This window comes from Scyliorhinus canicula, chromosome 11 (assembly GCF_902713615.1).
Source record: "Scyliorhinus canicula chromosome 11, sScyCan1.1, whole genome shotgun sequence".
In the NCBI taxonomy this organism is placed as follows: Eukaryota; Metazoa; Chordata; class Chondrichthyes; order Carcharhiniformes; family Scyliorhinidae; genus Scyliorhinus; species Scyliorhinus canicula.
In genome coordinates, this window is record NC_052156.1 from 42851150 (window position 1) to 42872983 (window position 21834).

At 42.8% G+C, this 21834-nt stretch overlaps 1 protein-coding gene across 6 annotated transcripts in view; it reads left to right on the top strand.

Annotated features, from left to right (window-relative positions):
• Positions 1 to 358: 358 nt before the first annotated feature.
• pxk (PX domain containing serine/threonine kinase) overlaps positions 359 to 21834 on the top strand; it is a 93566-nt gene continuing 72090 nt past the window's right edge. For 2 of the 6 annotated variants that reach the window (XR_005462221.1, XM_038810509.1), the window contains exons 1-4: positions 359 to 906; positions 7387 to 7437; positions 13582 to 13629; positions 20674 to 20860. Coding sequence is in view for 5 of the 6 variants with exons in the window: in XM_038810509.1 (XP_038666437.1) it covers positions 805 to 906; positions 7387 to 7437; positions 13582 to 13629; positions 20674 to 20860 (388 nt within the window). In the remaining variant the exon portion in view is untranslated. Of the gene's footprint in view, positions 907 to 7386; positions 7438 to 13581; positions 13630 to 20663; positions 20861 to 21834 lie in introns of all 6 variants that reach the window. The other 4 variants (XM_038810506.1, XM_038810507.1, XM_038810512.1 and 1 more) reach the window with 3 other exon arrangements.

A 21834-nucleotide genomic window follows, 5' to 3' on the forward strand; every position in this document is an offset into this window, starting at 1 on the left:
AAACATTGAAAAGATTAAAAGATTCCACATTCTACTGTTCTTAAACATGCTGTGCTTAATATGCATGAATGATGGTTCGATGTGTGGGAACAGCTTTCTTTGGTCCTGATCGTTCAGGTGATTTCTGCTTGTTTAGATTTTTTTTATTACTGTACGCTATTAAAATTAGCAGTACGCTGACAGTACATTGACAGTTCAGCAAGATGACACACGATCTTGGCGTAATTTCGGGTGTAACTTCCCAAGTACTTTCAAACACGTATTTTAATGATCTACGCAGAATTCTCCCTGGGTCATTGCGGCAACTCTGCAGCGTGACTTGGCAACTTTCCATTGTGTATCTGTCTGTTTCACAAGGCAACAGAGGTGCCCCGGCGGCTGGAAGGTGCCAGCAGCGCTAACCCGGCGGCTGGTAGGTGCCAGCAGCGCTACCCCGGCGGCTCGAAGGTGCCAGCAGCGGTGCCCCGGCGGCTGGAAGGTGCCAGCAGCGCTACCCCGGCGGCTGGAAGGTGCCAGCAGCGCTACCCCGGCGGCTGGAAGGTGCCAGCAGCGGTGCCCCGGCGGCTGGAAGGTGCCAGCAGCGCTACCCCGGCGGCTGGAAGGTGTCAGCAGCGGCGGCTGGAAGGTGTCAGCAGCGGCGGCTGGAAGGTGCCGGCAGCTGTCTCAGGGTTGCGAGTGGGTGGAGTGTAGGACCCCGCGGACTCTGCGCGCCGTGCCGGCTGGAGGCTCCGGTGAAGCAGCTCCCAGGCGGCGGTCGCTCTTCCCTCACATGCCCGCCGAGCACCCAGCCTCCCTGCCCCTGCAATGGCGTTCATGGAGAAGAAGAGCCCGGGCAAAGTGCTGCTGGACGACTCGGTGCCGCTGTCGTGTGTGATCGAAGCCAGTCAAAACCTGCAGTCGCACACGGTGAGTGGGGAGAGCCGGCCCGGCCCCGGCTCCGGGGGAGGTGGTTAGGCCGCGGCGCCGGGCTGGCAGCCTGGAGGTGATTGAGAAGGCAGTGGCGCAGGGACGGGGATTGTCCCCCTGGGCGGTTACCGGGCCCGCTTTCCCCCGGGTGAGCAGCCTGAGCCTGGGTTAATGGGCAATTCCTCTCAGTGGTCAGTAAGTGCTGTCTCACCGCGTTGCACAATCCCTGGACTGACACTGCCAAAGGGTTACAACATCCACTGGTACAATTTAACACACTCCGTTCATTATTATAGTCACGCCAATCGCGATGTGTTTATTCAGTGTTTATTTGTAGTTTTGCCATCGGTTTCTTACTGGCTAAAAACAGACATCGCAAAAGCTGTGGAGTAGTCATAGTAACTTCGGTTGTATAAGGAGTGTATAATTTCACATGCACAGGACTAAAAACACCACTGCTGAAGTATGGCATTGCTTGGGTATATATGTTTTTAAATCTCGACTCCACCAGGTTTCTGCCCTAATCAAAGTTAAAATGACATCTGATGTGGCTGTGTTGCACTATTGCTCTTCATTCTCTTTGCAATCTTTGATATAGTTGATCACACCATACTCCCCAAAACACTTCTCCTTCGTTGTCCAGTTCATCCAGTTTGACCTCTTCTGGTTCCAGTCCTGCCTATCCAAATCGTTTTGCTTTACCTGCTCTAGAATCATTACCTTTGGAGCCCGGAAATATCTTTTCACAGCCCCTTTCTTCTCTACGTTTTTCCTGACAACACTTCCAGAGATACGGGATCAGATTTCATGTGTGTGCTGACAAGAGGAGGAAGAGGAGGAGGAGGGGGGAGGAGGGAGGAGGGGGGGGAGGGGGGGTTGGTGTTATGTGTTTTGGAGGCTTGGCAAAATTAGCTTTACATCAATGCTTGGGTGCTGGAGTACTGAAATACCTTAAAAATAACTAAAAGGTTTATATACGGAATTAACAACCAGGTTGCATTACTTTGCAGTGAAAATTCAGTTTATCATGCCTTTCTTAAACCACAAAAATGGAATATTAAGCACTGCATCGCATGTATCGTGATATAGTTGCCCAATGCATTTCCTTTCTGTTCTGTTTCGATGTGAACTGCGGTGTTGCAGAATTGAAAGTGAAACAGGCATTTACCAATAAGACAGAATGAAAAACATAAAATAAGTGGTCAGAATGATTCTAACCAGTTAGTTCCATATAAGTACAGAGAATTCTTCTGAAATTTGAACTTCATTAACCTGAATGCTAAACTGCCTTTTCAAAACATTGTTTCTGTTTATCAATAAATTTGTATTTGGTGTACTTGTCTAAGGAAACAAAAATGATGTCAAGTATTTAATTTCTTCCTCCACCCTTTTCTTAACTATGAGTTAACCATGCTACCACACTGGTGGTAGTCAGTGTTTTCGTTAAGGTGATCTCTAGGAAACTTGTAAGAATGGCCTGGGTGACTTGGCAACTGTGTAGATAGTGACCTGTCCCAACTCTGAGACTGTTCGCTCACTGAAGTAAATTGCAAACATGAACCTGTGCCTACAATTAGCAAAGTGTTTTGGTGCTGAAATGCCATTAACTATTATTCCTATCTGAACAAGTGTGGATTATTCAAGGAAAACCATCACCGATTTGTTACGGGTAAAGTGCATTTATAGAGTCAGCACAGACACATGATTCTATGAAATATAGTCCATCTAAAGAGGGTTGAAGTTTGATGCCAAAAAATGGGTTTAAGTGAGACTAGGAACAGTATTTGACACTGAATCTGTGCTTGAACGATAAGGGCAAAGAATTAAGGTGAACAACCAACTTTAGCTTTTCTTACAGCAAACAAAGTTCCATTTTGGATGTGACTTAAGATTCTTCTATTACCATATTTGTTGGCTGGACTACTGGAATTCATGTGAATGATTCTCAGTTTCATGACACTCATGGCCACATTCTTTCCCTTGAGAAACATCCTGACTGCTTTTAATTATGCTACTGCAGAGCATGCTACGGTTGCCACCGAATATTTTTAACCTTGCTAGATATTAATCGCCACGTGGTTATTTTGGTTTCTAGATTATTCTGCCGATAAAGTTTTAAAAATGAACTTCCTCCTTTAAGATGTTATTTATAGTATGAAAAGGAGGCAGAATCGCAGAATGGTTACAGCATAGAAGGAGACCATTGTGTCCTGTTCTTCAACTGACTCGAGTCACTTTCAGTTTCCTATCTATTGTTGGATATGGACTAGAGGTTTCTGACTATGAAAGTGCCTGTTTTTCTCTAAAATTAAACTGGTTGGGCACACAGTCTGCACATTTCCTTTAGTGACCTCTTGACATGTGACTTGTCTTGTGTTCCTTTATCCCATGCCAGGTTGCAATTTTGCACCATCTAGGTGTTTTCGGAAATATTGGTCTCTGGAGCCAAAAGTTACTGAAGTAATAGAAAACATTACAAAAAGTTTCTTTGTGGGAATGTAATTTGAAATTTTTAATAAAAATCAATCAAGTTGTTCTATATGCACTATATCTTTGCCAAAAGAATCCCCAGGAACTCAGGGCAAGATTTATAAGTTCCTGTTTGAAAGTAGCCTTCAAAACCTGAAACATGCATAGGAGTATTTTGCTTCTACGTTCCACGTGAACACTCTTGCACCCTTTTTAAAATTTGTTTTGTATTTTTCAGTACATGTGTTTTGTCTTATTTTCTTGTGTCCAAATCTGTTAGGTCATAAGTTCTGAATTCCCTCCCTTAACCACTCTATCTCTTTCCCTCTTGTAGAATCCCAACAGTGCAGAAGGAGGCCATTCGGCCCATAAGGTCTGCACCGATCCTCCGAAAGAGCACACTACCCAGGTCCACCTCCCTTCCCTATCCCCGTAACCTAACCTGCACATCCCTGGACATCTAAGGGGCAACTTAGCGTGGCCAATTCTGCACATCCTTGGATTGTAGGAGGAAACCAGAGTGCCCAAAGAAAGCCCCGTAGACATGGGGAGAACGTGCAAACTCCACACAGTCACCCAAGACTGGAATTGAACCCGGGTCCCTGGAGCTGTGAGACAGCAGTGCTAACCACTATTCCACCGTGCTATCCCTCCTTGAAGACAGCCTTCCTAAAACCTACCCTGTCCTATTATTTCCTTATGTGGTTTGATGTCATATTTTGTTGATAGTGCATCCTGTGATGCACCCTAAAGTATTTGTTTAATGTAGACCAATTTTACCTCCCAGTCATCAGAGGAATATTCCATGTGATTTTGTTGTTGGGCATTATCATCTGTCAAGCTGCCAGTTGAATTTTGTTTCCTGTTTACCAACTTTCTATATTCATTGTGTTTTTCTTTTCTATTTCTCCTGCGTTGTTTACTCTCATTCGATATCTTTGTGTTTATGCTAAACTCAAAAAGAAAATTGGGAGAAAATGCCAAATGCGAGAGTAAAAAAGCCTTCTATTGAAATGTTTCCAGGATAACATTTTCATTTCAGGGGTTATCGTGTAAAATGTAACATGCCCTGTTTTTATCTTTAGTGAATTTCACTACCAAACTTAGCACCTGCTTTTAGCCGGTTATTAACTCATTAACACAAAAATATTTTAAAGCTGAGAAATTGCACAAATACATCAGAGGTAAAATAGAGTAATTGTAGATTGAATCTTGTACATTGTAAATATCATTCCCTTGTCCATGGGGTCATTCTCGTAAACCATTTCTGCACCCTCTCTATTGCCTTCACTTCCTCCTTAAAGTGTGGGGCCCAGAATTGGGTCCAGTGCTCCAGTTGAAACCAAGCCAAAGCTTTATAAAGGTTCAAAATAAGTTCCATGCATTTGTATCCTTTACCAATGTACAGCCCAGCGTCCAGTATGCTTTTTCAACCACTTCCTCAACCTACCCTGACATCTTCAATGATTTATATACCCCCAGATCTCTCTGTACCTACATCCACTTGAGAATTGTACCCTTTATATCTTGTCTTTTCTTCCTTTGTCCTTCCTGCAAGAATGTATCACTTAACACCTCTCTGATTAAATTTTTCGCTTGCCACGTGTCTGTCCATTCCGTCAGCATATCTAGGCCCTTTTGAAGTCTATGACTATTCTCCTCACCGCTCACAGTACTTCCAATTTTATGTTATTTACAAATTTTGAGATTGTACCTTGCTTACCCAAGTCTCAATCATTAAAAAAAAATATATAAATATATATCAAGAATATAATCTCTTTTTTACCTCCCTGATTTCCTTTTCGTTTTCCTTCTGAACTTTCTATATTCAATATTTTTGTTATCAACCTGAATTCTGTTTTTTTTTCTGCTTCATCTCACTCTCTAACTCCCTAGTGAACATCAAACGAGGACAAGACAAGTTGAAAGCGTAAATTGGCAAAAAGACAAAATAAAGCAGTGGTATACAGATGAACTACACTAAAATTGAATATTCTTAACTACTATATGTGGAGGAGGGACACATTTTCTCTGGCATATCCTGAAAGTAGAGTACCGCTGTTATGATTTTGGCATATTCATCCAGATTGCATTCCTACCATTTAGCGTATGGAACTGAAATATAGGAGATACATTTCACATGGAAGTCTAATTTTTAAATCTTACAATTTTCAGTGTATTTTGCAATCTCAGCAATTTTTGTAGCCCCATGCCTCATTGTGGGCTTAATTATTGTTTGGGAGTTTTCAAGATAGAGTTGTGTGGCAACACATCTAAGACTAGTTCATTGACATCGAGGAAGTTTAAAAGTTCCCTCCAAGTTCACAAGAATCTCCTTCATGCACAAAATAACCAAACTCTCCTATTGAATGCTTCATATTAACATCACCCACTCCACCGGATTATTCAACCTTTTCGTTTATTATTTTATCATCCTTCACCAGCGGTATTCTTTTTAGACTTATGGAACAGAATTATTTTATTTGAGATAAATTGATTCCTGAAGCATTGTATTTTAACACCTTTTTGACAATATATTTTCATAGGGAGTATTGACCTATTAAGTTCAATTTACTGTCTTAATTTTCTATGAATGCATTATATTTCTCTCCTTTGTCTCAGTCTTTGACAAAATGAACTTAGCTGTTGGATTACAGGGCAACATTGCACTATGCTTGATTGTTAACTATGCAGTAGGAAAAACGTTCTTCAGTGAGCTTGAAAAACAGTTACATTGGGGCCTGATGAAGGCCAGAGTGATGGGATGAGAGTCACAAATTTCTGCTGTTTGCAAGGATAATCTCCACCTGCTTCTTAAGAGATACATGTCCACAGTGCAGATCTCTTTTTACGATGTGGCTATGATCGCTGGTATGGAAAAATCATAGTGGGGCACAGAAGAATAATTTTAAACTTCATGTTGAATCAGTGTTGAGATATAACTAGACTTTATATCTGCTGTGAAATCAACTAAATTAGGATGCCCAATGCTGACAAACAACATAGTATTTAGACTTTTCAAAATTGAATGGCCTTGATTTTGCGGTCAGCAGCTAAGGACTGGTACCTTTTACTATGTTTTGAGCTTCACACAGACCTTTGTGGATTTTTGAATGGTAAGTTATGGTCCTACAGGTAGTCTAGAATCTGTTTGAACAGGGCATACAGCAGTGTGTCTGTTCCACCAGCTAGACTGAAGAATCCTCTGAGACATTTAGTCTAAATGAGGTATGGATTTGAATATTTAAATTTGAAAATAGAGAGGAAAAGAAAGCCAGGATCGAAAGAGACCGAAGAGACAAATAAAAAGTTAAAACGTTTTTAGGTGTCTAGAAATAATTAAATTCTGAAGGAATAAATCTCCACATATGCAAAATAATTTCAGGGCCAGAAAGATAGCAATAATTAAGATACATTACGCTGGTAAAAAATCACTTTTTCCCTAAATGTATCAGCCTCAAAGTCTTCTACCATACTGAGTAAGTACTACAACCTTGCATCCTTCATGGTTTTTAACACTGAACGTATCGGTGAGATACCTCTGTGATGAAGCTTGAGTAGGGAAAACTGTGCAGCAGCATCTTAATTTCTTTGATTGACTGTGCATGTGCAGATGCTGGAAGCTGATTTACACCATAATGTTGATGATGCAGTTGACCTTTGTTGTTATTCCTTCAGGAAAAATCCAGTCAAGTATCTTGCCTTGATAGTAATCAGAAGTTAAAAGCCTGGCTGATTTTTATTCTCTCCTTTTTCCGAGGTATAAAAGCCAGTTGTAGTGACCCAACTGCCAAAGCAAAGACTGGAATTGGAATTTGAACTTGTAACCTTCTTGTCAATATGGCTTAAATACTACACCAAACAGTGCCTTTAATCACCAGACCGATTTTGAAATAAATCTGCAGTTCTAACTGAAATTCTAATTGTTTCAGGCTATTGTGCTGAGTTGGTTAAAGGTATGAGGTATTCTGTTCCGATGTTGCTCTAATTCAAGTGTCTTTACTTTTATAGGAATATATTATTCGTGTACAACGTGGAGTTTCAGCAGAAAACAGTTGGCAGGTATACCATTTCAGTGTAATTGTTTTCTAACCTATTATGTTTTATCAGTTAACTCTGTGCAGGACTTAAAAGGCAACTAATTGGGCGGCATGGTGGCACAGTGGTTAGCACTGCTATCTCAAGGAGTCGAAGACACGGATTTGATCGCGGCCCCGGGTCAGTGTCTGTGTGGAGTTTGCACATTCTCCCCGTGTCTGCTAAATTACCCCTTAATTGGTAAAATTAAATAAAAAGGCAACTAATCATCTGTTGTCTCCTTGTGAAGAACAGTCACCCAAGAACAATAATTGCTCTTTATTTATGTCAGCCGTACAAGATGAATACAAGGACAGTACTGAGTTGATATATTAATATATGTGTACTTGGCAACAAGAGGATAAATGATCTAATGTGCTAATTGTTGTAAAAAAAAATTGCACTGATGGAATGTTTGTTGGGTTTTTCTATACAGCAGGTATTGAAATGCAGCTGAATTCTGAACTGATTTATTTTCTCTGATCCCAAGTGGGTTGCTTCACATAGAGGAACAAAAAAAACAAGTAAAGACAGTCTTGTCACTTATGAATGATAAAGCCCATAGAATCCCTATAGTGCAGAAGGAGACCATTCGGCTCATCAGGTCTGCACCAACCCTCCTAAGCAGCACTCTGTCTAGGCCCACTCCCCTGCTCTATCCCCGTAACCCCCGGCATAGATTATGGCCAATCCACCTAACCTACACATCTTTGGACTATGGGAGGAAACCTTAGACCTGAGGAAACTCATGCAGACATGGGAAGAATGTGCTTACTCCACACCTGTCACCCAAGGATGGAATTGAACCTGGGTTCCTGGCAATGTTGAGGAAGCCGTGCCGCCCTTTAAATGACAATCTAGTCAACCATAAATCTAGATTCGATTTAACTAATTTAATTTAAATGACTCAATTACCATAGTGGGATTTGAACTCATGCCCTTAATCATTGGTCTAGGTCTCTGCACTGCTAATCCAGTAATATAAGCACTGTACTACCATGCCTCATTAGCCACCTTGCTTCTAGAAATTAAGTTAAAATCATGTGAAGGATTTTATGAATGAAATTTTCTTTCAATAGAAACATTCTATGTGAAGTTTTCTTTTTGCCCAGGGTTGAATTATATCTGCATTTTTGCTATTGGCACTGCAAAGCATTTGGCAAACATTTATTTTACATTAAAGGTGTTTCATGTGCTGCATTCTGAGGATGCCTTTTCTGCACAGTGGGGGTGGTAGCAGAGTATTATTGTCACTGGATTAGTAGACCAGAGACCTAGACTAATTGTCATTTAAAAACCCATTTGGTTTAACCAATGTTTTTCAGGGAGAAAATCTGCCATTCTTGTCTGGTCTGGATTACATGTGCCTCCACACCGCCAGCAATGCGGTTGACCCTTGACAGTCCTCTGAAGTAGCCAGTTGTATCAACCCACTACAGAAAGACACACTGTAGGGTACCTATACCATGTGGATTGCAGTGCTCAAGAAGGTGGCTCACCACAACTTTCTCAAGGGCAATTGAGCCAGCAGCGCTCACATCCCACAAACATATTTAAAAATATTAACCATTGTAATTTTGATGTGGGCATTTGAGAATTTATGGTCTTGATATATGTGCAAAATTGAGCAGCTTACATAAATTGATCAATTTATGATCAATTTTATCGTGGCATTGGAGGTGGCTCAGTGTAGCACATCCATCTCTCGATGCAGAAGGTAATGGATCCGAATCTGAGCCTCTTGAGACTTGAGTTCAAAATCTAGGCTGACGTTTTAGTGCAGTACTGAGGCAGTGATGTACAGATCGGCCCCTCCACCCTCAGGTGGATGTAGAAGATGCTATATCTGTAGGTCAGATCGGCCCCACGGTCGGCTATTGCAGAAAATACGGAGGCTGGGGATTGAGGGTGATTTAGAGATGTGGATCAGAAATTGGCTAGTTGAAAGAAGACAGAGGGTGGTGGTTGACGGCAAATGTTCAGAATGGAGTTCAGTTACGAGTGGCGTACCACAAGGATCTGTTCTGGGGCCGTTGCTGTTTGTCATTTTTATAAATGACCTAGAGGAGGGCACAGAAGGTTGGGTGAGTAAATTTGCAGACGACACTAAAGTCGGTGGAGTTGTAGACAGTGTGGAAGGATGTTGCAGGTTACAGAGGGACATAGATAAGCTGCAGAGCTGGACTGACAGGTGGCAAATGGAGTTCAATGTAGAGAAGTGTGAGGTGATTCACTTTGGAAAGAAAAACAGGAATGCGGAATATTTGGCTAATGGTAAAATTCTTGGCAGTGTGGATGAGCAGAGGGATCTCTGTGTCCATGTACATAGATCCCTGAAAGTTGCCACCCAGGTTGATAGGGTTGTGAAGAAGGCCCATGGTGTGTTGGCCTTTATTGGTAGAGGGATTGAGTTCCGGAGCCATGAGGTCATGTTGCAGCTGTACAAAACTCTGGTACGGCCGCATTTGGAGTATTGCGTACAGTTCTGGTCGCCTCATTATAGGAAGGACGTGGAAGCTTTGGAACGGGTGCAGAGGAGATTTACAAGAATGTTGCCTGGTATGGAGGGAAAATCTTATGAGGAAAGGCTGATGGACTTGAGGCTGTTTTCGTTAGAGAGAAGAAGGTTAAGAGGTGACTTAATAGAGGCATACAAAATGATCAGAGGGTTAGATAGGGTGGACAGTGAGAGCCTTCTCCCGCGGATGGAGGTGGCTAGCACGAGGGGACATAGCCTTAAATTGAGGGGTAATAGATATAGGACAGACGTCAGAGGTAGGTTTTTTACGCAAAGAGTGGTGAGGCCGTGGAATGCCCTACCTGCAACAGTAGTGAACTCGCCAACATTGAGGGCATTTAAAAGTTTATTGGATAAGCATATGGATGATAATGGCATAGTGTAGGTTAGATGGCCTTTAGTTTTTGACTTCCCATGTCGGTGCAACATCGTGGGCCGAAGGGCCTGTACTGCGCTGTATCGTTCTATGTTCTATAACAGGGAGTTATCCTTGATATCCTGACTGATATTTATCCCTCAATAAATGTCACTAGAATCAGATTCTGGTTATGTTATTGCTGTTTTGGGGATTTTATTGAGCTAATTGGCTGCATTTCAACAGTGATTGTACTTAATTGGCTATAAAGCCCTTTCTTCCTTTATTCTATTGAGGGGCTGGGTTAGCACAGTGGGCTAAACAGCTGGCTTATAATGCAGAACAAGACCAGCAGCGCGGTTTCCATTCCCGTATCGGCCTCCCCGTACAGGCGCCGGAATGTGGCGACTAGGGGCTTTTCACAGTAACCTCATTGAAGCCTACTTGTGACAATAAATTATTATTATGATATATACCTTTTAGCCCCTTGAACAATAATTAATTAAAGAATAACATAGCTTGGTCTAATAACACTCTAAGCCATTTTCATCCATCCCTTTCTAGCTGCTGCTCTAAAAATCCCTTAAAGAGAAATGAGTAAAAGAGGTTGGAATTTTTGTTCATTCATGGGGTATTGTTGGAAAGACCAGCATTTATTGCAACTCCTTGAGACAGCTGTGAGCTGCCATCCTGAACTGCTGCAGATCTTGTGATCATACTGTATCATAACAGTTTGGTACAACTGAGTTGGAAATTTCTGAAGGCACTTGAGAGTTAAGAGAGGTATGTGGACCTGGAGCCACATGTGGACCAGGCAGGGTAAAGATGGCAGATTTCCTTCTCTCAATCACATTGATGATGCAAATGGGTTTTTATGACACTCTTGTAGTTACATGGTCACCAATGTTCGCACTATGAGGCTTTTACAGACGCGCGCAGTTTGAAAAAACAAATGATTGTGTTTCTGCATGTGAGAATAATGTTTCTTTACAGGCTCAAATAATTTTATTGACTTTGCTGGTAGTTTATATCTTTGTCCATGGAATGTAGGCATCACTGGCAAGGCCAGCATTTGTTGCCCATCCTTAATTCCTTGAACTGAGTGGTTTGCTGGGCAGATAAGAGTGCTGTAGATCTGGAGTCATATGTAGGCCGAACTAGGGAAGGACGGCAGATTTCCTTCCCTAAAGGACATGAGTGAACTAGATGGGTATTTATTTTATTATTTTTTTTAATTTAGAGTGCCCAATTCATTTTTCCAATTAAGGGGCAATTTAGTGTGGCCAATCCACCTAGCCTGCACATCTTTGGGATGTGGGGGCGAAACCCACGCAAACGCGGGGAGAATGTGCAAACTCCACACGGACAGTGACCTAGAGCCGGGATCGAACCTGGGACCTCTGCGCCATGAGGCAGCAGGGCTAACCCACTGCACCATCGTACTGCCCTTGATGGGTATTTATGACAATGTTAATAGTTTTATAGTCACCAGCTTTCATTTCGAAATTTAAAAAACAATTGTGCCGGGCAGCACGGTAGCATGGTGGTTAGCATAAATGCTTCACAGCTCCAGGGTCCCAGGTTCGATTCCCGGCTGGGTCACTGTCTGTGCGGAGTCTGCACGTCCTCCCCGTGTGTGCGTGGGTTTCCTCCGGGTGCTCCGGTTTCCTCCCACAGTCCAAAGATGTGCGGGTTAGGTGGATTGGCCATGCTAAATTGCCCGTAGTGTCCTAAAAAGGTACGGTTAAAGGTGGGGGGGAGGTTGTTGGGTTACGGGTATAGGGTGGATATGTGGGTTTGAGTAGGGTGATCATTGCTCGGCACAACATCGAGGGCCGAATGGCCTGTTCTGTGCTGTACTGTTCTATGTTCTATTTAAATTTCACGAGCTAGAGTGGTGTCCCCAGAGCAATAGTCTGGGCCTCTGGATTGCTAGCCCGGTGACACCACTACACCACCACCTCCACTAAATATAAAATGCATATAATGAAATTAGACTTATTTGGTCCATAGTTAATAATCAATTGGTCTGTGTTTTAATTAAAGTTATTCAATTTTGTCCGTGAACAAAGCAACCCACTGCACATATATTCACAAAAATAATTTCGACAGACTCTTGTAGAGCTCTGCTAGTTTTCATAGCTCTGCCATTTGTGGATATCTGTTAGTTGTCGTACACTATCAGCTTTACTTATTACAAGTGGAAAGTGACTAAAAAATAGTACCTTTTCAGTAACCATTTTTACTTCCTGCCCCACTATAAATTTGAAGTGTAAGAGATTTTACACATTACTGTTACTATCATTTTGAGTTGTGCAGGAAATAGTTTTGGGAATTTCAGACATGCTGCCAGAGACAGATGTAACTGTCTCGATACATGTATACGTTCGTTTATATAACCCAGAATGTTTTGCATTATAAAACTAGCACTGTTAACTAACCATTGATGATTAATTTTTTTTAAATTGTGATCAAAATGAGGGATGTTAATGCTGGGAATGGAACACTTTCCATTTAAGACAATCATTTTCAGAATCAAACACTGCTCATACTCTTCTGTAACAATATGCCTTTGTCCCATAAACACCTCCTGTTGTGTCAGTGTGCTGTAGTATTTGAATATCAATTAGTGCCAAATTGAGGGCAGTTTGGTCCTGGCATGTCTACTGGGCAGAGATAGATTTTTGCCCCATCAGCCCACTGCACCACCCATTTCCTCGGCAGATATTACATTTGGTGATATTTTCACCCCTGGGAATATCATCACCAGCATAGTAGTTTATCATTGAGGTAAAATATAGATTTTCCTTTCAAAAAAGCAGAAAAACAATCATTTATTGAACCTAACAATTTTTATCTTAATTATGATGGGCGACATGGTAGCACAGTGGTTAGCACTGTTGCTTCACAGCTCCAGGGACCCAGGTTCGATTCCTGGCTTGGGTCACTGTCTGTGCAGAGTCTGCACGTTTTCCCTGTGTCTGTGTGGGTTTCCTCCGGGTGTTCCCACAAGTCCCGAAAGATGTGCTATTAGGTGAATTGGACATTCTGATTTCTCCCTCAGTGCACAGGTGCCAGAATGTGACAGCAAGGGGATTTTCACAGTAACTTCATTGCAGTGTTAATGTCAGGCTCGTTGTGATAATAATAAAGATTATTATTAAATATCTCTGCAATCTAGTTGTAGAACTTTAGAAGCTACAAATTACTGACGTATAGTGAAGAACATTGTTTTATATTTTGTGATTACTTGCAGATTATCAGAAGATACAGTGACTTTGATGTCCTGAATGCTAGTTTACAGGTATCTCAAGTATTGCTTTTGCCTCTCTTTCCAATGTGTTGTAGGAGCAAAACTGTTTGATGGAATTTGAAAAAATGGAGACCTGTTCAGAAAAGACATTGAAATGAAATCTTAATACTCCCGAGATTATGGAAATAAAATGCTTGTAAAATTTCAAATGTGACTCCCAAAAGGAGTTATTGCAGTTTATTGGACAGAGATCCAAATTGTCATAAGTTTTACACTAATTTCATATCTTGAAACTGCAGAATAAATATTGTTACAAAGGTGCATATTTGAAGTCATATTTTGTCAAAAGGATTTAATTGCTTACAAATATTTTGAATTCTGATTCCGTACAAGCTTAAAGGGTGTCATTATAATATGGCAAGTCAAATAAATCTATCTGCTACTGTGTAAGGTCAGCCTTTTGGTGTTCCAGCCATATTTGAAATGTTTAGTTTTCAAATAAATAAGTTGCTAGCTTGCTGCAATGGATTTAAAAACAATCTTTTTTACTTTCGGTGGCAGCCATGATCTGATTGGTCGCACACAGGGTGGCTCTTGCTTGGAGGTGTTAGCTTTGGACCTTTCTGCCCATTTAATGGGTGACTGTTGTGGATAAAGTGTGAAATGAGAGGAGGGGTGTCCCCCCCCCCGGGGAGTGGAAAGTCGGCAGGGTTCCAGATCTGGCAAAAGTCGGTGAGAGCCTTAGTTCAGGAGTTGGAGGACGATGGTGGTGCAGGACCTGAGGGAAAAATGGCGGAGGGGGAGGGTCGTTGTTGTCTGCCACGTTGCTAGTGGAGCAGTTGGTGGACTTTATTAAGGGGGAATTTTGTTAACCGCGTAAGGAGATGCTGGTCTAGTGCGATTGAAGGAGCAGTAGCCCCTCTTCGCAGGACTTTGGATCGTGGAGAGAAGCGTTTGGAAACATCGGGTGCGATGATCCAATGGTGGAAAGGGCAGTGTCAGATCATAGTGATCAAATTGTTTTGTTGGAGGCGGAGATAGCGATGCTGGGGGAGACCTGCAAGGTGCTGCGTGTGAGGGTGTACAACCAGGAGAATCGGTCCAGGCAGCAGAACTCGCAAATTGTGGGTTTGACGGAGGGCATGGAGGGGACAAGTGTCACAGGCTATGACTTGAGGATGTTTGAGAAGTTGGTGAAGGAGAGAAGTTCTTCGAAAGGCCTCGAGGTGGAGCGTGCCATCGGTCCTTGAGGCTGTGGAGCTGTCTCGGGCGACGATTGTGCATATGCACAAATTCTAGGACAAAGAAAAGATTCTGAGCTGTGCCAAAGTGACTTAAGATTGTAGCTGGGAGGGGAATCGGATCCGTATTTACCAAGACATTGGGGCTGACCTGGGCAAGCGACGGGCTTTCGGAGCAAGGTTTGGTTTGGGGTGCTGTACCCGGCCAAACTTTGGGTGACTTTCCATGGCAGGGAACATTAATTTTTGACACCGGAGGCCTTTTACTGTTGTTTTGTTATTATTGGTACTTTTAAAAGATTTGCTATGTACGTGTCATATTTGGTTTGCGGTCGGTAAACAGAGTGGTGGGGGGGAGGGGGGGGCGGGGGAGGTGCAGTAGGTTTGTGATGGTGCATGGGGTTTTAGTGGGGACATCAGAGGTTCTAGTGAATATATACGCAATCAACTGGGACAACACGGACTTTATTTTAAGAAGTCGTTTGTGTCCATCCCGTGACTTGGATTCCCGTCAGTTGATTATGGGGAGCAATTTTGATAGTGTATTAGACCCTAGGGTGGATCAAGTCCCAGGTCAATGGCTAAATCGGGGATGGCGAGAGTATTGGGAGTAATCAGGGGGTAGAGGTGGGGGGGGGGGGGGGGGGTGTTACTTGAACCTTTTGGAGGTTTAGGCACTCGAGGGAGAGGGAATGCTCCTTGCAATTGCGTCGGGTATACTCCCACATCGATTTGTTTGTGGTGAGAAAGGTGACCATGAGCCGAATTGGGTGGACGTAAGGTTTGAGATGGGCCGGGCGCAGAGATCAGGGTAGAATTTTGATTCAATGCTTTTGGAAGATAAAAAGTTTTGTCATAAGGTGGCATTGGCGATAAAGTATTACGTGGAGGTTTCTGTGGCCTCGGAGGGCCTGAAGACAGTGGTTCGGGGGAGGTTATTTCTTATAAGGCCTACAGAGATAAAGTTGAAAGGGAGGAGAGACAGAGGTTGTTGGAAGTTACATGGATGTGGATCTTGGGTATATGGTGCCCCTAACTAGGGAGTTGTTGGTGGAAAGAAAGAAATTGCAGGGACAGTTTGATTGATTGACAAATGGGAAGGCGGTGGGTCAGCTTTTCTGGTTAAGTGGGGTTCAGTATGAGTATGCGGAAAAGGCTAGTCGCCTGCTCGCCCACCAGCTGAGGCAGCAGGCAGTAGTACAGGAAATTGTGCAAGTGAGGGCGGTGGGAGGGCAGGGAGGGAGGTTGGTAACAGCACCAGAGAAAATCAATGAGGCGTTTGAGGCCGTTTACCAGGGGCTGTATAGATCTGAACCCAGGAGGGAGGGCGCGAATATGGAGCACTTCCAGTGATGAAGGAGGAGAAGCATCAGGCATTGGAGGCGCCATTGGGACTGCAGGGCAGAATGGAATGTGTGGGCCTGGTGCAATCGGGGAAGGCGCCGGGACCGATGGCTTCTCGGTTGAATTTTATAAGCAGTTTTTAGTCCAGTTGGCACCTCATCTTTGACTGTGTTTAATGAATCACAGACATAGGCTTCTATCTCTTTCATCCTCAAGAAGGATGAGGACCCGACTGCGTGTGGGTCCTACGTTTTTCTTTCATAAATTTAGAGTACCCAATTATCTTTTTTCCAATTAAGAGGCAATTTAGTGTGGCCAATCCACCTAACCTACACATCTTTGGGTTGTGGGGGTGCAGACATGGGGACAATGTGCAAATTCCACACGGACAGTGACCCAGGGCCAGGATTCGAACCTGGGTCCTCAGCGTCGCAGTCTCAGTGCTATCCACTGCGCCACATGCCGCCCTGTGTGTGGGTCCTACATGCCCGTTTGTTATTGAAGACGAACACTAAGGTTCTGGCCATGCTGTTGGCGAGGCAGTTGGAGGGATGTGTGTTGGATGTGGTCCTAGAAATCAGACAGGGTTTGTAAAGGGCCGGCAGTTGGTCCAGTAATATCAGGAGACTATTGAATATGGTTATGATCCTGTCGCGGAGTAAAATACCGGAGGTGATCGTTTCAATGGATGGGGAGAAAGGTCTTTGATCGAGTTGAATGGTGGTACTTTTTTGAGATTCTTAGGATGTTTGGGTTTGGGTTGACATTCATTGAATGGATAAGGTTATTATATGTATCCCCCATGGCAAGTGTGAAGACAAATGCAATAAATTTTGGGGTAATTTAGGGTGCATAGGGGGACAAGGCAGGATGCCCGTTGTCTCTGTTGTTTGTGTTAGCTGTTGAGCTTTTGGTGATTGCACTCGGAGCCTCGAATGAGTGGCAGGGGATTGTGAGGGGGGACCGAGAGCATGGGGTCTCGTTGTACGCTGATGATTTAATGTTGTATGTTGCGAATCAACTGGAGAGTATGAGAGAATTCTGGACTTGCTGGAAATTTGGAACATTTTCTGGGTAAAAATTAAATGTGGGAAAAAGCGAGGTCTTTCCATGAATGCCCAGTGGAGAAGTGTGAATCTTTTATCTTTCAATCTCTTCCAATTTTCCTTCCCAAGGCGTTTTTCCGGAGGGTGAATAAATTGATCTCTGAATTTGTTTGGGCTGGCAAGACGCCGAGGATTCATAGAATCATAGAATTTACAGTGCAGAAGGAGGGCATTCGGTCCATTGAGTCTGCACCGATCAGTAGGGCTTTTTTGTAGAGGGAGGGCAGGTGGCCGGGGGTGGGGGGGGGGGGGGGGAGAGAGGAGGCTGGCACTCCTAAACCTGTTGCATTATTATTGGATGGCAAGCACCGAGAAGGTGAGTCGGAATGGATGCAGATGGCGGGTGCTTTGTGCAGAGGGATGGGTTTGAGGGTCCTGGCAATGCCTTCGCTCCCGTTTTCTCTGAGGAAATGTACTAGTAATCCCGTGGTGGTGTCATTGATCAAAATTTAGAAACAGTTGAGGAGGCATTTTAAGCGAAGATATATGTCAGTATTGGCCCCACCTATGCGGGAACCGCAGATTTATACCTGGAAGGATAGATGCGCAGTATGGGAGATGGCATGGTGAAGATATAGAGTGGGTAAGGGACCTGCTTGTAGAGGGTACGTTTGTATGGTTGGATACACTGCGGGAGAGGTTTGAGTTGCCGAGGGGGAGCAGTTTAGATATTTGCAGGTATGGGACTTTGCATGGAAGGAGTTACCTTTGTTTCCGCAGTTACTGGAGTATAAGTTGTTGGAGAAGTTGTTGGCTTCGGATGAGTGGGCGGAACGGATGATCGGGAATATCTCTGGGTGGTTGGGGGGAAGGAGAAGATACTAGTTGAAGGGATTAAGCGGAAGTGGGAGGATGAGCTTCGGGGCCTTGTGTGAAATAATGCATCGGGTCAACTCGGCCTCCTCCTCTTGTGCGAGGATGAGCTTTCTACAATGCAAGGTGGTGCACAGAGTCCATATAACACTAACCTGGATGAATAGGTTTTTTCCTGGGAGTGGAGGATGCCTGAGAGAGGTGGGAGGGGGCCGGCGAACCATGCCCATATGTTCTGGGGGTGTGGAAAGCTGTAAATGTTCTGGGAGGCAATATTTTAGACTATGTCGAAAATAGAGGTTAAGATGATGCCGGGGCAGCACGGTGGCACAGTGGTTAGCATTGCTGCCTACGGCGCTGAGGACCCGGGTTCGAATCCCGGCCCTGGGTCACTGTCTGTGTGGAGTTTGCACATTCTCCCCGTGTCTGCGTGGGTTTCGCCCCCACAACCCAAAAGATGTGCAGGTTAGGTGAATTGGCCATGCTAAAATTGCCCCTTAATTGGAAAAAATAATTGGGTACTCTAAAATTTAAAAAAAAAAAGAAAAAGATGATGCCGTGCCCTTTTGGTGGGGATTTTTGGGGTGTTGAAATTGCCAGGGCTGCTGGAGAGGAAAGGGACCGATGTTGTGGCCATCGCCTCTCTGATTGCCCGGCGACAGGTATTACTGAGTTGGAGGTCGGCAGTGCCGCCAAAGGTCGTGGCGAGGTTGGGGGATCTGTATGAATTCTTGAGGTTGGAAAAGTTTGCCTTTCGGGGGTTGGAAGAGGGGTTTTACGCACAGTGGAGACCATTTCTGTCCGTGTTTGAAGATCTGTTCATCAGCTGGGGGGTATTTGGCAAACTGTGACATGTTTATTTTGATGTGTTATTTGTTGTCTGTATTTGACTGTGTTTGGAATAAAATATATTTTAAAAACTTTTTAAGAGCTCACAATTGTCCTGGTCTTTGACCCATGCTGCAGTTCTCTAATGTTGCTACATTTCAGGGTTTTGTTTCAAGTCATTGATCAGATGTTTGTCATTTGCTTTGGTAGACATAAAGCACTTTAATAAAATATAAAGTTGAGAATGTTGTTCATTTACAGCCGTGACAATGGTTAGAAATTAACAAGGAGTTCAATCAAAATGTAAATGATATGACAAGGTGAACATTTGATGATTCCGATGTATAAAACCCTTCTAATTAAAACTCCAAGGTGCGAATTTGTAATTTCTAGTGCTAGGGTTCTCAGCTGTGCTTGACCTAACAAGGTATGGACAACTAGTATTTGAGTTAAGCAGAATTTATTAAATAACATATAAATATACTTAACAAGAAGCAGTGAAGACGGCCTGTAAATACCTTACCTGACAGCACAGCCAAGGTCTGTTTTCTTCTATCTCAGAGGTAATGATGATCTATGCGGCACGGTAGTACAGTTGCTTCACAGCGCCAGGGTCCCAGGTTCGATTCCCGCTTGGGTCACTGTCTGTGTGGAGTCTGCATGTTCTCCACGTGTCTGCGTGAAATTCCTCAGGGTGCTCCAGTTTCCTCCCACAAGTCCTGAAAGAAGTACTGATGGGTAATTTGGACATTCTGAATTCTCCCTCAGTACCCGAACAGGTGCTGGAGTTTGGCGAATAGGGGATTTTCATGTTACTTCACTGCAGTGTTAATGTAAGCCTACTTGCGATAATAATAAAGATTATTATTATGTCTCGGAATAAATATACCATTGAAGTGATGGTATAAACTATGCCAACAAGGACAGTAATTCTCCAACTTTTATCCCCACAACTCATTATTCTGGGATTTAGTTTAGAAATAGTCTAGTTCACTTCTATTGGCCATTGGGTTCAAGACATTTTGTGATACCCTACCTTTGCAACCCCTGCTTTGTGAGTCATAAACTGAGGCACAGCTGTATCTCTTCCTTAGACCCCAGAAGTTTACATTCATTGCAAATAAATGATGCATTTCCTTTAGACACACAGCAGTCATAAATAAAGTCATTTTGTCTTGTCAACATATCTTAACCTAAACCCAACTGATACTAAAGGCATTAAGATCAAAAGTTAAGAACACTTCCTACCATAATACCAGAAAATAAAGGCCTGCTTCTGGTACAGGTCAGTTAAAATAATGCATGGTTTGTTTAAACATAAGGTGTCATCCTAAGTTCAAACCATAAACTCAATACTGTTGACTTTTCTTTCAAAGCAGGAAACTACTTGAATTCAGACTTAGCGGCACCATTGAGGTCATAAATTCATTAAGTATAGTCTCTCACAAGCAGCTGCTTTCCTATTCCCCAATTATCTTGTTTGTTAATTGTCTAAAGGAAATTAAAATTAACTTATTTTAAAAGTGGCTAACTCAAGTTCATAACTATTAGTCCCCCGATACAAAACCTCATGAAATATATTCAAATTTCAAAATCTCACAACGGTGAGTTTTTAAAGACTATTGAGTTATGAGCTGTTGAAAAGCATACAACAAAGTCAAATTTGTTTCAAACTTGTTTTTAAAAATCATAAATATAGAATAAAGTAAGTATGCCAAGTGATCAATATGCTTACAGTTACACTAAATTTGAGTTTATTACAGATCTCAGGTCTGGCCCTACCTCTACCTCCCAAAAAACTAATTGGAAATATGGATCGTGAGTTCATAGCAGAAAGACAACGAGGACTTCAGAATTACCTGAATTTCATCACAACACAGCATATGCTATCCAACTGTGAACTGGTTAAAAAATTTCTTGATCCCATCAACTACTCATCTAACTATACTGGTCAGTACCATAGAAACATACTTTTGTGCTTTACAAATATATGGTTTAATAAGTTTGTTTACTGCAAATTGCATCTTCTACAAAATAGTATGTACTCTAGTTTCTTGTTGTAGCAAAGCTCTCAAAATGTAAGTACGGTTCAAAAATATTAGTAACTAATTAACCTGCACACAGCAACATCACCGTCTGTCATGTTTAAAATTAAGGTGAAAACAGTAAAAGGTTTCATTTTTTAGTTCTTTTTTCCTTCTTTCAATTTAAGTTTCTCTGTTCAAAGGTTCCTCTGGTAACGACGATGATTCATTCCGGACTTTGATCTTGCAAATGGCAACAGCCATCCAGTACAAGTTACAGTTATTTGTATTTGAACTGGAGAACTTTAATGTCTGTGAAGCAGTCACCACTGACTGAGCTTTGGGCAATGCTGTCATATCGTCTGTTCACATCTGCCACCAACAGATTTCTAGAGGGCAATCAGAAGCTCAAAAACTTTGGCTCGTAACTAGATTGGGAACCCAAGTCCAATTGTAGCCCCGTGCCTCCTCTGTTATCCTAGCTGAGATTGGTCAATCCAGTACACACAAGGATCAAATTTGAAATTATTAAATATGTTCTATCTGAGCAGTACAGGTTCCAAAAGTTATTTTCGTTGATCCGATCAAAATTTCCCTTTCCAAGGGGTGCTCTTTCCAAGGGTGGGTGCAGACTTGATGGGCCAAATGGCCACCTCCTGTACTGTAAATTCTATGATTCTATTGTTGGGCAACCACTGCTTACAATTGAGTGGAATTAAGAGAAAGTATTTTAGGCTCTTGCAGCTGAATCAACGATCATAAGACCATAAGACATAGGAGTGGAAGTAAGGCCATTCGGCCCATCGAGTCCACTCCGCCATTCAATCATGGCTGATGGGCATTTCAACTCCACCTCCCAGCATTCTCCCCATAGCCCTTAATTCCTCGCGACATCAAGAA